Source organism: Drosophila sechellia, chromosome 3L (genome assembly GCF_004382195.2).
Source record: "Drosophila sechellia strain sech25 chromosome 3L, ASM438219v1, whole genome shotgun sequence".
Classification (NCBI taxonomy): domain Eukaryota; kingdom Metazoa; phylum Arthropoda; class Insecta; order Diptera; family Drosophilidae; genus Drosophila; species Drosophila sechellia.
The window spans coordinates 14863917-14881448 of record NC_045951.1 but is presented as its reverse complement, the minus strand read 5'-3'; the positions used below and the strand labels follow the sequence as shown (position 1 = coordinate 14881448).

Here is a 17532-nt window from a genome sequence, read left to right as displayed (position 1 = left end):
GTGATGTTCAAGATCACAAAGGTAAAAGGCGATTTTGTATTTTCAATCCAATTAATACAAGCCACCAATTTGCAGTGATAGAACTACAATCGAAGTGTTAATTTCTTTAGACCAACTTAATAACTTAACTTAAAACCTCCGGTCAAAAATGTGTACTTATATTATTTATGTTCCCATGATTGTTAGAAGTGTGAGAACCGAACACGAAATGTCAATCTGCGTTTGCCCATTATTTTAATACCCTATTAAATTGCATACTTGGCAACTTGGCAAAGGTTAACCGAACTCGATTGATAACCCCATTGTTGCCATATTTTCTCAGTGCAGCTTCCATATCTTGGCCAGCTGAAAACAGTAACAACGAACGGACGGCTTTTGGCTTTCACTCGACATCTCGTTAAGTGTCTTGTAAATGGCATTGTTTTCGTTTTTCATTCAAAAATGTGTGTGCGTCTGCCAAGTCGGACAATGGCAATGTTTTTCAGTTTCGAAGACGCTTAACAAAGTGCTGGCCAGCATTGCCCTAGACCGTCATCATATTTGTCATAAACTTCATAAATTTCCCCATAGCAGCGGAAAAGAGCAGCCATGAAGAGTGGGGACCTGGAAACTGGAACCTGGTGCTCCGAAACCTGGTCCCTGGTATCAGGTGTTCCATCTGGACCGCATCATCGGCGTGTGGGGACGCCATTGCATTAGCATCTGGATTTACATAATTATGTTTATCTATATGACCGGCCTACATATATCAGCGAGCGGTTTGCCCAATAGTTCAAATCAACATTTTATGCTAAGTTATCATAAAACGGCTGTATTAAGATACCAGGCCAGATCACTTGGCCATTATCATACAAATGGCGCACAATATCGATCAGCCTGGGATTTCACCAGAAATATGTAATCTTATCTCTGACTACGGGGATTTGTGAGCAGAAAGCGTGGCGTGAAATCAAATGCAAAAGATTATTGAAATTTAATTAATATAAAGAAACCCTATACCCTATATATTTGAATTAAGAGAAGGGCATACATTGATATCAACACAATTTCTTTATTTGTGCAAGCATCGCACGATTAATAATTTCAAAGGTAGATGCAAGTAATCCGGAAATTTCAATTATCTGGCCAATATATTTCCCAATTTTGATTAATAGATTACGATCGTGAATCGAAATCGCTCTAAGTATACAACTGCACCTTATCTGAGATGAAGGCAGCCGCTGGGAAAGGAAACTGTGAAATCAAGTGCAAAACCTTCGACGGATTGTGATTGATCTTGATTGATCGATCGCCTAGTCGAAGATCATTTATTGCCAGCCTGTCAGCTCCTGAAAGTTCATGACTCAAGGATCATCTATAATTTGCTTTCTAAAATGATTCTCAGCCCGGCCGAATTTTCCCCATGATCGATGACAAGTCGGTCGTGTGTTGTGTGTTGTGCGGCTTTGTGCCGTGCTTTGCCATTCATTGAGGCATTTAATTGTCATGCGACAAAATGCAAAAATCTTACAAGTAACTGCAGCCGGTGATCTGCGGTTCAAAAGACCACGGACATGACTCCCCGCTCCTTCGATCTTGAACATGACCGTGATCGAGGATCGGCATCGCCATCGAAATCGGCATCGGCATCGACATCGCGATTTTGGTGATCGGTGATCGGTGCCTTGGCCTCCTTCATGACTTCCACTTTAAATGAGCTCGCATGTTGCAGACCCCTTTTTCACGATACACTTGCGGAGGGCTTTATAATGTAGATCACAAGCTTGCAACCATATACCCTATTATAAGGATACTACATTGGCTTCCAATATATTTCAATTCGATTAAGTTTATGTAATGTAATCTTACTGAAAATGAAATGAAAAAACATAAACACATATTTATTTTCATAAAACAGAGTTGATAAGCTATCCGAAGTGGTACTTCAGGCAACCTTTGATTGTTAGACATATATATTTGGTTATCTAAATCTCCATATTTTGTAAGCCCACCAAAGTAAGCGTAGTCCCACTTTCGACCTCCAAAGCTGGCCTTTCTTTCGTGTCTTATTTTTTATACTTTAGTTAACCCAGACTCTAATTCGAATTGGCGAGTTGCATTGACTTGTCCGCTGACTTTTCATACATTCAATTCAATTAAACAAATTTCTGGTCGGTGGCCCGCTCTCTCGCGCGCCAAACTTTTCTATTTTGGCCCCAAAACAAAAAAATTGGGGGAAAAAACTGAAAGAGCGGGGAAAACAAACAAAAACAAACAAGGCCCAGGCAACAAAGTGTTAAGACAAACGTGCAACGGTTTGGGGTCAGTACCATTCACTTTTGGCTCGTTTTAAACTGGAGTTAAGTGCTATTTGAGGTAAGAATTTCATTACGTACTCCGTACGTGTGCGCTTTGCGCTTGGATTTTTGTGACTGTGTTCCGCTGCATCCCCCATGCCCACTTTTTGGGGCGGCGGGGCCTAGACTCTCGGGGACTTCGCATAAGTAACCCAACTGAGCAATGCACACACTGCCGGAAAATATGCCATACTTGCTAAAGAGAAAGAATCTTAATTATTCAGGTAATGTCCAGTTAAGGATAGTTAACTTCCTTAGAAATAACAGCAACATGAAATACAATATGATTATCCAATAAATGTATCTGCCTACTTACTTTCATAAAACACCTTATTTTCTTTATATAAAAACAATACATAAATATAAGATCAAGAAACTTAATCATTTTTAGTATTCAAGGTTGTAAGATATGAAATAAAAATAAAGAGAAATAAGAAATTTGTTTTAAAAATTGTTACATAGCGTATTCGATTTTTATTTTCCTCTTGCAAATAACACATTTATAAAATAAAATATTTATTAAATGCACGGTTGTTAATATGATAGTAGCCTGGTAATATATGTTAAAAACCATCCAATGTATTATACTTAGGATCATATGATAGAACGTCTGCTGAATTACGAGTCTTATTGATCGAAAGCTTTATTTAAGGCCTGAGAAGGCATTGAATTTTAATATGTATATTTCTTTCAGTGCACGATGGCGGAGATGCAACTTGGACTGCGACTGTGACTTCGACAACGACACGTTTGCATTTTGAAAAGTCACGACCCACTTAGCCAGCCATGAGTAACGTAACGGACGGCAAATGGCCAGCGTCTAGTACCCGGCCAAGTGTTTGTTTTTCTATAAACAAATCGAACCGAACCGAATCGGATCGAATGGGCTGGAATCGGAACGCGACGATCTGCTAACGAACCCAACGCACCCCATTCCAAACCAAAAAAAAATAGGTAAAGACAATCCAATCCGATCCAATCCGATCTGATCTGTGAGTCACCTGGCGGAGATGCGTTGATTAATTGCCCGGCTGACATCACTCTGGAACCGCAAAAAGCTCTAAAAGCACGGAGAAGAAGACTGCGACTCCCAGATACGGCTAAAGTGAAATCTCTTATGCTTTTTATGTTTGTTCGTATTCAACAAACATTTTTCTTATTCAGCACTCGTGGGGAGCGTGTGAAGAAGAAAGTGAAGTTCACAAGCATCGACATAAAAACCGAAGAAATCTTAAAGAAAAAAAGCCCAGAAAACAAACCTTTTGGTAACAACAATAGTTGATAAAACAAATACATTTGTCGCCTCGTCTTCGCGTGGAGAAATGTAAAGATGGTTATTCAAAACCGAAAGAGCGAGTCTTGTGATTTATTTGCTTGTCCCCAGAAAACATTGGCTGGGTTTAAACGATGCGGGAAATTCTAACAACAAAGCACAGCAATTTGACGTTTAACCACAGACAAAGCCAATGTTGAATTTCAAGCCAAAGCCGAAGCCAAAGTTAAAGCCAAGATTCAAAGCCAAAGCCAAATGCTCGTGACCGTTAGACAAATAATATTAAAAATCAGCCATGATGGCGGGGCCGAAAATTAGAGAAATAGAGACATTGTCGCCGCGGCACAACATCATCAACAGCTATTGAAAGACCCCGAAAGCGAGTTCATTTACATAAACCCGGCCAAGACGACGATGATGGCCCAAAAGCCAAAAGAAGCCAGCCCATCAGCCAAGAAGACTGGGAAGAGTCGGTCGGTCGGCTCCTAAAACGCATTTTTTCTCTGTCGCGGCTGCACGCACGCGCTCATAAATCAAAAGCCAACTTGTTTATAACTGAAAGCGATCAATTAAAACGTTAACGCAAAAAAGCCACAGAATCGGTGAAAAAAAAACACACACACACACAGAAGAATATATAAATTCAGCTGGGAAGATGAGAGCGTTGATCGCCGATCGCGATGCTTGATCGTGCCGAATTTGAAAACTGGCCAACGGATCTCTGAGCCAGGTTTCCGTGCATTCCGCCGGTCCAATTCTCTGTAAAGGCCAACAAAAACGCTCACAATCGAAACAAAAACGAAACAAAACCAACTTGGGGGCTAAATGGGACGGCGGGGACACATTTAAGTAAATTCCAGTTAAGAGTTAAAGCTGTTAACTGCATTTCGGTGTCAACATTATGGCTAAATGAATTGGGTTTTATGGTCAGCATCGAAAGCTAATCAATTGTTCGGCCCGAATGAGTCAACACTGCCGGCGAAAAGGTGATGGAAACGGACAATTAAATTGGGGAAAAGTTCGACATTTTGATTTTATGATAATTCAATGGAACGATGATTAAGTTGCTTCACAGAATTAATGAAAGTAACTACAAACTTACTACACATAGCAATTAGAACTAGCTATTAAGTTAGCTTCTATCAAATTTAGATCATTACTTCTTCCCTTTTAAATATTAAATAATATTAAACTTATATTAAGCTTTATAAGTCTGTTGGAATATGCCATTTCCTCAACCAAAAGTTTGGGCACCATTTAAAATGCGATTTATCCAAAAACCTATCTCACCATTAATCAACTTTATTTTAAATATTCAAAGCTTACATCTGTGATAAGCGAGCTCAGAAGTAATGCATAATTATCACGGCGATCTAACGGAATAAAATGTGAAGAACATTCAAAATGGGCTTCACCCAAAACAAAATCACTCCTTATCGGTCATGCCGGTCTTGGCCATCTGAAAATGGGGCTAACAAGAACAAGAGGAAGCCGAGAACCTTGAAGGAAGATCTCTGCGCACGATCACAAATTCCAGTTGCCCAATCGAGCGCTAAAACGTCGGGACACAAAAGCGCCTCCTGTCGCAGCTTTCTCTTTGCCATTTACCACCATTCGATGCTTATCGCTCCCTACTTGCAACACCCCAAAAACAATGCTGTCTTATCATCGCAGGGGGGTTTTTTTCCTGGGGGAGGGGCTGCAGCCTTGCCTTGACAACACCCCTGCTAAGGCCGACTCATATCGGCCATTATCAATAATGTGCAATGCTACAGCTCATAAAATGCGGCCAGCAAAAATATTAAATATTTTACGCTGACTGAAGACCGAAGTCAAAGTCGAATGGGCACGGTTCGGAGCAGATCGTATTGGATTGGATCGGATCGGATGGGATCGGATGGGATGGGATGGGTTGGGATGGGATCTCTTTGCCTTGATCAGGTGCCGCCAAGGAAGATCCCCAGCGAACACTTAGCCAAGCAAAGCTCGGACAAGAGATGAGGCTCCTGCTGTTGCACTGAGCGAAAAAAGTGCTTAATAAATATTCAAATAGGCGCTTGTTTTGGTTTTTAAAACGTTGTCAACAGGTTGAATAAATCTTGCAAAAATTTAAATTTATTGCTGCGTCAACAAGCAATCGTGCTTGTTAAAGATTGATGCTGTTTTGCATAAATATGGTTTGTCTTGGTTGTTTCGAAATCAGTTTAATAAATTTAATCTTGTTTGGATTTGCATAAGGAGATGGTGATGAAAACAATGGAAGATTTCAAATTAAGAATAAATCAATCAATACGTCATTTTAAAATACAAATAAATTAAGATATGAGATGAATTTATTATAAATCCACTTTTGAACATGCCGAAGAATATTTAAAAGTGACAAATTAAAATATATTGCAACCTAATTATAGTAAGGGTATTATATCTGATTTTAAGATACTATTTTATAAATAGGCTAACAAATAATTTAATACTTTCATAATTTGGACTTCTTATCTATATTTCAGCTTACAAGTGAACTGTAATTTCCTAATTTTTTCCAGTGCACCCGGTGACCAGGACAAAGACGATCCCGATGCGTGCGGTGCGATAAGCAGCCGATGCAAAACCATTAATTAGGAGCTGCAGATACCTCTGGTACCTCTCTTTCGCCATATATACGCGTATATCCGAGTGTATATCCCGCTCCACTGTTCGCTCGAAATTAAGGCTTTAATCGTGCATGAAAATACGTGAAACTTACGCGTCCTCGGCGACTTCCCCGCACTTTTCCGCAGCATCCACAGCTTCAGATGCAACGTGATCGCGATAAGATAAACTGCATACAAATTTGCTTTTATGCGGAGTCAGCGTGCGAAGACCTGCAGCATTGGCGGAACAGTGAAAATGATTATTATTTATGCAGGGTATCAAATATTCCCTCAACGCGTGTGTCAACGGCCCGGTGTCTGTCATTTATTTCAATGAAAACAATCAGCACTGCTCAGGTCCAGGGCCGCTCTTGTGGGCTCATTAATCGGCTGGCAATATGTCAATGTCTCCACTTTGTCGTATATATCCGTACCCACCATGCCCACCGCCCGATCCGCACCACGCCGATTCCCATTCGGGCCGGGCTTCGATGTGGTCGATGGCGATGTGGTGATTGTGATGGTGATGATGATGATGACGGGGTTGGTCGACGGCAATAAACCTAAACCCATTTTCCATTCGCCATTTCACAGTTGCATATGACCGTTTGCAGCGCAAATTATCGTGGGTAACTGTAAAAAATTGCTGGGCTAGAGAGGGTTAAGCCGATCGGAAAATATCCTAAAAAGAGGTAAATGAAAAGCATATAGACATCTTTTTCAATTTTTGTATACCAATCTGAACTTCTCTGTAAACAAACCTTAAGACTGTATTGAAATTAAAAAATATATATTTGATTTCCTCTATAAGTCTGTGAAAAATATATAGGATATAGTCTAATATAAGCATTATATCCACATTACATTATTTCATAATACGTATACATCATTACATATCCACAATTAACCCAGCATTAGCACTAAGTAAATGTACCCCTAGTTTGCAGTGTATTTCCAGTGAAAATGTGGCACATACCGAACTCCCCTACCTGATTGTTTTATGCCCCTCACACTCCACTAACCCCCCTCCCCCCACCAAAGAGTCTAACCCTCTATGAGTCGGCATTACCTCCGCCATGCCCCTCGAAGTTGACCGTCCGAAAATCACCAGCGACTATCTCTTTGCATCTGCGTTGAAGCGCGAAAATTGCAAACCAATGTTGTTTTGACAATGTGCAATAATTTGTAGTCAATTTTATGTGTCTACCGTCGAATCGGTTGGTTCAGCTCCGCTTGTTTCGGCCACCCCTCCGCCGGATTCCCTGTCCCTCCCTGGTTACTTCATTGCCCCTCAGGGCAGACGGGCGGCGGGCGGCGGGCAATTTATGGCTGGTAAATTAGCAAGAAATGGAAATTAAGAAAAATGTTGCTTTTATTGCAAACAGTTGTAGTCGTCTTCCAATAAAAGCATATTTATTTATACATAGCCCTGTTGCTGCAACCAGAAAGCAACCAGGAGAAGAAAAAAAAAGACCAGAGACCCGAGTTTTACGACCCTCGATTCGTTTTCGTTGGGAGTCTAATGAGCCAAGTGGTGGGTGCAATGATTGGGTGGCTACCTAATTGACGGGTCTCCTCCGCCGGATGCACATGGGAAAATATTTCAGCCTTCGCATATGCGGAATGTGTTGATGCGGCTGGCCTCTTAATGAGATTGCCTCTTCGATTTTCCTTTTCTTCCTTTCCCTTTCAAAACCTTTGATAGATGGCCCAAAAGTTCAGACTGATGGCTCCGGCATTAGCACTAAGCTTTGGCGCAGGCCAAGCACTTTGATTTGACTTTGGGCCCCGGGAAAAAGGCAAGGAAAAAATAAAGTCGGAAAATGCGAGAGCGAATATAAACTTCTAAACTGCAGTCAGGGAAATTTTTGACGGAGGTTTCGGCCAGAAAGCAAACCTGTGCCGAAAATGGGGTTACAGGAGCGGTTCGGCGGCTTAAAAGGGTTAAAGGTTTCGGGATAGATTTTAAGTTAGAAAATACAAACAAATATATAAAGTAATTTAGGTTAGAATGTTTCTATATGGACACGATTCAATTAAAATAAACCAATCGTTGGGTATATTATACAGTAATAAATTATTTTGGTGCAGTTAGCCTAAAACATATCTTTAGAATATGGAGAAAATGCCACTGCAAGCTGGCATATTGCAATAAATCCATTATTACCTTGCCCAAAATAGAAATACATCCCTGTCTATAGCCAAATTCAAGCCCAAGTTCTGCGAGGGCAATCTATAAATAAAAGGCATCTCTCTTTTGACACTAAACTGACTTGTAAACCGAAATATTTACGTCGACTTCTTTTCGCTGCGTATGCCAAATGACAGACGGAACCTTCCCCAAAGACCCCGCAACCGAGGAGGTCCCCTGGAAAGAAAAAAAGGAAACCCCGACCCGAGAAACGGGCCTCTAAACTTTCCTTACCCGAAAGAAAACAACGTGAGCGAAAAAAATTCAATTGAAAGTTTGGCTCTTGGATTGGCGGTGTCTGCCCTCTTTCCCTTTTCCCACTTCAACTCATCCGTTACTTTGTAACAAATCCCACAGGCAAAATTGATAAAATAAAGGAAAATGGGTAGAGATATGTGGATGTGGATGGGTGGCGTGTGTATGGTACAGATACACATATATACATATATATGCCAGCGGCTTCGGAGAAAGTAAAAGCAAAGAAAAGTTTTTAATATTTGGCGTGTTTTTTTTTTTTTTTTGCAAAGTTTTCTAGGTTTTCGTACCGCAATTGAGCGATGAGGGAAATGAAAATATTGAAAAGGGTTTAGCCCGGTCTTAAACTTCTCCCCCGATTGGTTAGGCCGCAGACACATGTGTATCCAGCAGATACAAGATACTAGACACTACAACCAGATACAATTTCGCCCCCCATTCCCTTAGTTGCACATCAAAGGCCGTTTGGCGAGCCATTGGCCCGCTAATGATTGATTGTAAAATTCGCTAATTTAAGCAATGTGAATTTATGTTTCAGCGGTGGGGGCCCATCAATTTTATTGCGCATTTAATTGATCATAAAAATTATTCATTCATCGGGAGCTGGTAGATGGAAATGGCGAGGGAACTCGTTTCCAGGCAGCCAGCCATCCAGCCAGCGGAATCGGCAAAATATTTCGCTGTGGGCTCATTGACTCAAATAAAGGCAGTATAAACACATGATAGCCAATAATTCCGCCGATGAGATACGGCCGCCATATAGATATCTTTAAAATATGCATGGGAAGATGCGACGATATCTTTGGCGAGCATGATTACTAAGGCGGAGGGAGGGGGTTCGCTGTTTCAAATTAATTCAAATGGAGCAATCGTGGGATGTGCGGTGCGATGAGTGTGTGGATGCGTCTGCCGAGGTTGGTTTGATCAGTTCCTAATATTCAAGAAAGTGAGAACCAAAAGTGGGAACTATCCGTAGAAATTGAGAACAATCCGATAACTATTTTAATGCTTCATACAAAAAAATCGTTCTTTAGTAAATTCTCTGAAAAAGTACTTTGAATTTCAACAATTAATAAATATGGTTGAGAATAGCTTTACGATTGATTAAGCTTTAAAAATAGTAAGGTTTAATCAAGAAACATTCCAAATATTGGGCTGTAAACAAATTAGTATCTGTTGTTGAGAAGTTTAAAGTCCAACCTCAATCTTACCATTAATCTGCCCCCTTTTCACCGCCGCCTTTCTTTCATCTGTCATGGAATGGTCAAGCGCTCTTAGTGTTTATCTTGCACATTTTTTTCGGATGTAATAGAACACCGCTCTGACATAAACAAAACCAGAAACTCCATTGGGTTGTGGAAAAAGCGACTGGTGGCATTGGAATTCGCATTCAGCGTGGAATCTGTATCAAGAATCCATATCAAATGTCAAGGCGAGATAGTTTATGGCTTATCAGCGGCAGACAAAAAAATAATAACAATACAATCGCATCTGCGGGTTGGTTTGAAATAAAAATCGAGACAGTTTTTTGATTATCAATTTTTTGCCATTTATATATTTTTGTGATTCGCTTTTTCTCTTCGATTTTTCGCTATAAACTAGAAAACATAAAGTTACAAAATACAATACATATTCATAGATGTGCGGGGTAGTTACAATATTTACAACAAACGGCGAGTAAATCATAATTAAATTTTATGCATATTTATATATAGTACACATGTAATCAGTCGATTTATGTTCTCAATTTGTTTGATTCGTGTTGCATAATTCGTGTTTCTATCGTTTTAGTGCATACAGTCCTTTTTTCAGTTTTTTCTTTTTTATGTACAATAATTTTATCATTTTCATAGAGTTAATATGGCTGTATCTGGTAGGCGGGGATTGTAGGTTCGGATTCAATTGATTAACTTAACAGCTAGACTAACTAATGAGGATAAGATTACGACTAAACATAGGTTGGTAGGAAAATGGTACGCATCTTAATAAATTAGGACTTATTGATAAAACAAAATATCACAATGATTAAACAAATAAACGTACGATTAACATATAACTTATATACATTTAACTCTTTACAGTCTAAACCAAGTGAATCCTTCTAAAGAGAGTGTGTTGGATTTGTTAACTAGTTTTCTGGTTTCTCGCTTTTGGAATGCATTTTTAAATTGGAAAGTCAGTGGAGCTGGAGATTTTCTGAGATATGGGTGGAAGTCGAGGGGGCGTAGCACACAAGCTGGTAGATGTTAATCGCCAAGACCAAACTAATCTGTACGGCTCTGTTCTCATGTTCCTCCTTTTCTGGCCTTGTCGGATTTTGGCCAAAACACAACTTTGGGGCCAAAAGCTCGGCACACACACGTGCCGATCTCTCTCCTACGCTTTTCCTTGGTTTTTCCACATCTGCCCAGAGTAACTAGTATCTTTTTTTCGTTGCAGCAAGGTCACAATTGGAAGTTTCACTCTGGGAAATTCTTTCTGGTTCTACTTAATCGCTGACTAGCTGGGTAGGGAAAAAAAATAGAAAGCTTTGTTTCCTAATCAAATCTGGGCATAGCGTGATCTGCAGAAGTGACTCCCTATTATAGGGGAATTCTATTTCCATGTCTTTATCTTCCAATGCTGGGATACAATTAACTGGCATTAATTGTTGGATGTAAGTCCATTTTATCGGGGCTAAATCCCCTACAATTGTTTCCCTTCTCACACAATTGTTCCTCTGCCAACATCTTGCTATCTATTTTTCTGCCATTGATTAGCACATGTAATTGTGGCTCAGAAAGGGGGCAAAACAAAAAAGTGGCAACAAAAACCAAAACCAATTTTAACCCGCACAGCAACTGTCTGCAGACGGTCTGGGTTTTCGGTACTCTAACGTATACCGTCTAACGTCTAAGGTCTGCTTTTTGTTACCATTTTCCTTTTGGCCAGACATGAGCTCTGTGATGTTTTGCGTTGCCTTTGCCTATTTTTCCCAACCCGCGCAGTCACATTTACAGCCACAGATGCACAGATACAGATACGAATTCGTATGCGGATTCGACTACAGCTGCTGCAGATACAGATACACGGGTGTATCTTCTACACACGTCGAGCTTGTTATAGCAAAATGCAGCAGTTAAGATGAACTAACGAGTGAGCGTTGCAAACGGGGAAAACGAGGAAAACGAGGAAAACAGAAGAAAACAACAAAAAATGCAGGAAAACGACAAAATAAAGGAGAATAAGGAGGAACGAAAAAATAAAGCCAAGAGAAATACTTTTGGGCCTTTTGTTGCTGACTGACTGGTTGGTGTTTGATCTACACAGGAAATAAATAGGATCATCACTGATAAAAACCTCAAAGTGAAACATTAAAAAAAATATATATCAATTCTGCATGACAGTACTTTAAAATTTTATCATTCGGCTATTGTATCTTTCTAAACTTCAAGTTTAATTTTAATAAAAATATATCAATTAGGCCTTTAATAAATTCCTCAAATTTTCCCCGTGTAGTTCTCAGTCGTTCGTTGCTGTTGCTGTGTTGCATGCAACATCAATTTTCAGAATCTAGCTGCGAGTCAGGAAACTGAAAATAGCTGGCCGTAAGAAAACAGAGCAGGGCCAACAAACAACAATTGCCTGGCTCGCCAGCTATTTTACTGTTTTTCTTTTGCTGTTGTTATTGTTCCTGGTGCTGCCTGTTCTTTCCCCACTCGATTTTTCTTTTACTTTTGCTATTTCAACATGTAACTAGGCTTTTATCGCTAAACGCTCGCATTTGCATATTGAATGCAATTCCCCCTTGTACTTTATTTTGAAACCCAAGGAAGTTAAACTTGTTTTCAGCTGGTGTACTTCTTTTTTCGGCCAGCGGATATTCCAGATCACTTTTCATAACTGAACAAGATCGTGGTCTGGACTTTAAATGATTCTTATGATGCGTTTTGACCTTATCATATAAATAAATATGCTTTACCATCTTGAAGCGTAAGGAAATTGAAAAATAAAAACATTTAATTTAGAATAAAATCATTCTTCCAGAAGATAGCCAAACATAAAAACACTGATTCTCCCAATCCTCTCCAGCTTCCAACTCAACCTTGCCTTTAACCCTCTGCTTAAAGCTAACCCCACTCACATGTGCAGATTTCTAGACGCCGGCGTCGGTTGCTGGTTCGGTGGCAATGGTAGGCTCTGCTGCTGGATGCCACCCGCCAGGGGAATCATCTGTGGAGCAGGCCCACCCACCGACCCACCGCCCATCAGCAAGGCCGCCTGCTGTTGCTGCTGCTGCTGCGTCGTGTTGTTGTTGCCGCGATGTTGCTGCTGCTGTTGGTGCAACGATGGTTGCCGGCGGAAGCTGCCAGGTTGCTGCGGTGGCGGTGGCAGCATGAACTGCTGCTGATGATGATGCACCGAGTGGGGCAGTGGCATCGCCTGCTGGTGGACGTGGTGGTGGTGGTGGTAAGAGGCGTGGTTGATCGGCACATGGCAACTCTGCCCGGCAACATTGGATCGCTGCGATGAGGAGACATCCGGTAGAGCGAAGCGCAGCTTTTGCCAGAACAGCTTATCGCCCCACTGCAGATACGTGTTCGTCTTCAGATACAAGCGAAGATCGGGATCGAGTTCCTTCTGGGGCACCTCGCCCAGCACAATAACTATCAATCGCCGGCGACGATCTCTTAGCACCGACTGATGGGCGGACTTGAACTCGAACCGACACCACTCCGATTTGATGAAGTTCTCGCTGACCACCATTATGGTTCTCCGGCTGCTGTCGATCGCCTGCACGATGGTTTCCGGTAGATAGCCACCCACAGGAAAGTCCCTCTGGTGCAGGCACAGCTTGTAGCGATGTTCACCCATTTCCAGCATGGGAGCCAGCTCCTCGTTGACGAACAACTCATCCTTGGAGGAGTACGAAACGAAGGCGTCGAACAGCTTCTCCCTCTCGTTCTTGTCTACATCCTTTTGGGCGTTGTAAAAGAGTCGGACTCCGAATCTCGAGTGGCACCAAACACGCATCTCCTGGCGGAAGATGAAGACCAGCGAAATGCAGATCATTACGAATATGAAGGCGGTCAGAATGGCCACCAGGATGGGTATGTAATCCAGTTTCGGCGGCTGATTTAGGATCATTTTCGTGGAGGTGGCATTCGAGGCATTCTCGCCACCAGCCTGCTCTGCATAGTTAAAGCTGTTATCCAGACCCAAAGGCAGGGTCTGAGAGCACTGAACAACGGGCAGGGTAGCAGCTTCTCCGGATCCCGGGTAGATGACCATCTGTTGGGTGCTATTTCCACTAATCACATCGCACTTCATCTTCAGCTTGTCCACCACATACTCATGACGATTCATGTAGTCCCTAAGCTTATCAATGAATTCACAGCTGCAGGTCCAGGGATTGGAGGCCAGACGCAGTTCGTTCAGATAACTGGGCAGGAAGTTCCAGACGGCGAATGATGTGATGGCATTGTGATCCAATCGCAGGATTTTCAGGTGATACAGGTGCGTAAAGGTGAGGGTATCGATCGTAGCTATAGCATTGTGCTGTAGATACAGTTCTTGGAGGTTATCCAATCCCTGGAATTCGTTGCCATTTAAGGCCTTCAACTGATTACTTTGCAATTGGAGAACCTCCAGCTCCAGAAGTCCATAAAAGGTGCGATTGTGAAGCACCTCGATCCTGGAGTGGTTCAAGTGCAGCACCTTTAGCCTCTTGCGACCGATGAACGCATGACTCTGCAGCTCCCGGAAATTGTTTCCGTCCAGATACAGCTGAGTGGAATCCATGGGAATGTGTGATGGCAGAGTCTGCTCATAGGAAGCCCGGCTGCAGTCCACCACATTCGATGTCCAGGACTGATCGTGGTAGCAGGAACACCTATCCGGGCACTCCATTTTGCAGTCACACGCCTGGAAATCGCAGCAATGGCACAGGGCAAAGCAATGTGAGGCGTAGTTGCAAAGAAAATCATCGGACTTGGCCTCTATCAGGGAGACATGTGAAGATCCTCGAGCGTATGCCAACCGGCAGTGAATCTGGTCCAAATCCATGAGTTGCGGCTGAGTACGCGACTCACGATTCACCTTTTGCAGCCAGTCCAAGTTGCAGTCACACTCGTAGGCATTGTGGCCAATATAGAACTCCGGAATCTCGCGATCCTCGGCGATGGGTGACAAGCGGAGAGCATTGGGTTCCAAGGTGGTCAAGCGATTCCTCACCAAATCCACCCGCGTCAAGTTGGGCTTCTTGAAGAACGTGTACGGCTGGATCTTGGAGATCTGGTTGTCGTTCAAGTACAAAACCTCCACACTATTTGGTATAGAGCTAGCCGTTATCTCCGTCAGCAGATTATAGCTGGCATCAAAGGTACTCAGACTCAGTTCGCTTTCGATCTCGAAATAGTTGCCCAACTGCGTAATCCTATTGGCCCGAACATCCAGCCACTGCAATCCGATGGGAATGTGCGAGTAATCGAATTTCTCAAGACGATTGCCAGAGATATTCATCCACACCAAGTTGGGCAGTTCCGTGAAGAGACCAGCAATGGATTTTAGCTGATTTCCATCCAGTCTGATGGCCTGAAGCTGACTATTCCTCTGCAGAGAACCAGCCTCGATGGACTTCAGCTTGTTCTGGGACAGATTGAGGATCTGCAGGGAGCTCATGCGATCGAAGACTCCTCGCCGGATGTGGGTGAGAGAGTTCTCCGTCATCCGGAGGCCATACAGACTCTCCAGCTGGGTGATGCTAGTATTCTCGATCTGACTGATCATGTTCTCGCCCACATCGAGGGTTTTGAGTAGGGGAACATGGGCCAGAGCTTCGGGCACAGTCTGCAGCTTGTTGTCGTTCAAGTGCAGATCCTGCAGCTGGCTGCAGTTTACCAGGGATCTCTGATCCATTCGGGATATCCTGTTGAAGTCCAAGGAAAGCACCAGTAGATTCTTCAAACCCTGCAGAGTGCGTTGTTCGATGACTGAGATGCGATTGTGCGAGAGGATCAGTGTGTGCAGGTTGGTGAGATCCGCAAAGATTCCCCCCGGCAGCTGATCGATGTAGTTATCCTCCAGTTTCAGGATCTGCAAGCTGGCCAGGGGCCTAAAAATGTGAGCCTCCAGGCGGCTGATCTTATTAGCCGATAAATCCAGCATCATGAGACGCTTGAGACCCACAAAAGTGGCAGCATTGATCCACTGGGAATTCAGTTCGTTGGTAGCCAAGTCGAGAACTAAGAGTTCCGCCAACTCTCCGAAGATTCCTGGGGCCAGTACGTTGATGGAATTGTTCCTCAAGTAAATTTCCTGTAGTTGCTTGGTCTCCGCGAAGAGTTCTGGCGGCAAAGAGGTCAATCGGTTCGCCGAAAGATCCACAACCCTCAGCGAAAGAAGACCCTCAAAGGCGCGATCGGCCAGGAAACTCATACTGTTCTTGGCCATATTCAGATGGGTCAGTCGGCCCAGAGCCGATAGCATGGCCGTGGGCAAGCTGACCATCTTGTTGGCACTCAGATCCAGACTTTGCAGCGTGGAGCCGCAAACTCGTGCCTTCCGCGAACTAAGCGAGGCACTGAAGTAGAAGTTGCTGATGTCCTGAATTTTGTTGTACGAAGCATTCAGGTGCTGCAGAGATTTCAGTGGGCACACCATGCCATCCGGTATAAGCCAGATGTTGTTGAGACTCAGATCCAAACGCTCCAGCTGGCGGAACTCCACGAAGCTATTGGATGCCATCTCCAGCGACATGGTGGACCAGTCGCCATTGTGCGTGCGAATGGTGAGGTTTCGCAGCTCCTGCAGACCACGGAAAGATCCATCCGTGAGATTGCCCAGCTTGCAGTACTCGATGGTGAGATCCCTGAGTTCCACCAGCGATCTGAAGCTATCCGGGCTCAGACTGCTCTGGAAGAACAGGGCATCGTTGCACTCCAGACGCAGGCGCACTGTGTTCTGCGGCTGGATCACGCTGAAGTTGGTGTTCTCCAGCTCCGAGTTGATGGTCCTAAGGTGACAGACCAGGGTGATGTCATGCTCCCCGCCGCCGGACCAGCGGCACTCATCGGGAGCCTGGTACAACACCGTCTTGCTGAGGGCTGCCCCGAATATGGGTATTACACAGGTGGCAATCAGCACGTACAGCATGTGGGTGGTGGCCAGCATTTTTGGTGGTTCCTAAACTTCGAATGGGGTTTCGATTTTGGTTAATCGGGGAGGTTATGGGGGCTTCTTTTGGTCTTTCACTGCTCGTTCTATTTTTCGCCCATTTTGTGTGTGTGTTTATTTGGGATTTTTTAAATTATTTTGTTTTCTGTTTGGTTTTATAGCGCAGCTTTGCACAATCGGCACTTTTCACAACAACAGCACAACAACCGATTTAATGCTTGATCTAAAACGATTTTCTTGTTTCTTCCCGCTGGCTATATTATTTTCATTATCTTCATATATCTTTTGATTTCGGTTGCTTTCGTTTCTCGATTTCTATATCTTAATTTTATTTCTTTGCAGTTGTTTCGCGTTGACCGTAATCCAAGTGGGGGGTGCGATAGCGCGATTGATAAATTGTGTTCCAATTTTTCTCGAGGCGATACTTCTTCTTTTTTTCTATTTCATCCGCTGAACGACAAACGCGCGTCCGCTCGGCTCGAAGTCAACTCAAAAACTGATCGCTCTCTCCGGTTTTCAGCCAGCAGCAAGTGCCGCTGAAAATCACTCATACGACTGAGTTACTATGTGAGTAGCTGGAGTACCTGAGTAAATGAGTAAGTGAGCACTCATTGAGCACGCACACAGAACCAAGGAACTAGAGCGAGATGCGATCGAGTAAACAAAACTATGCAATCCGAACGCAAACACATT

General features: G+C 43.0%; 1 protein-coding gene across 1 annotated transcript; it reads right to left on the bottom strand.

Moving 5' to 3' along the window:
• Positions 1 to 11109: 11109 nt before the first annotated feature.
• Positions 11110 to 17328, bottom strand: LOC6605760 (toll-like receptor Tollo). The gene has a single exon (XM_002030539.2). It carries the CDS (start codon positions 16834 to 16836, stop codon positions 12805 to 12807), a length of 4032 nt encoding a protein of 1343 aa, XP_002030575.1. The 5' UTR covers positions 16837 to 17328; the 3' UTR covers positions 11110 to 12804.
• Positions 17329 to 17532: the final 204 nt, after the last annotated feature.

Coding starts and splice junctions, on each gene's coding strand:
- LOC6605760 (XM_002030539.2), bottom strand. CDS start 16,836: ATGCTGGCCACCACCCACATGCTGTACGTGCTGATTGCCACCTGTGTA.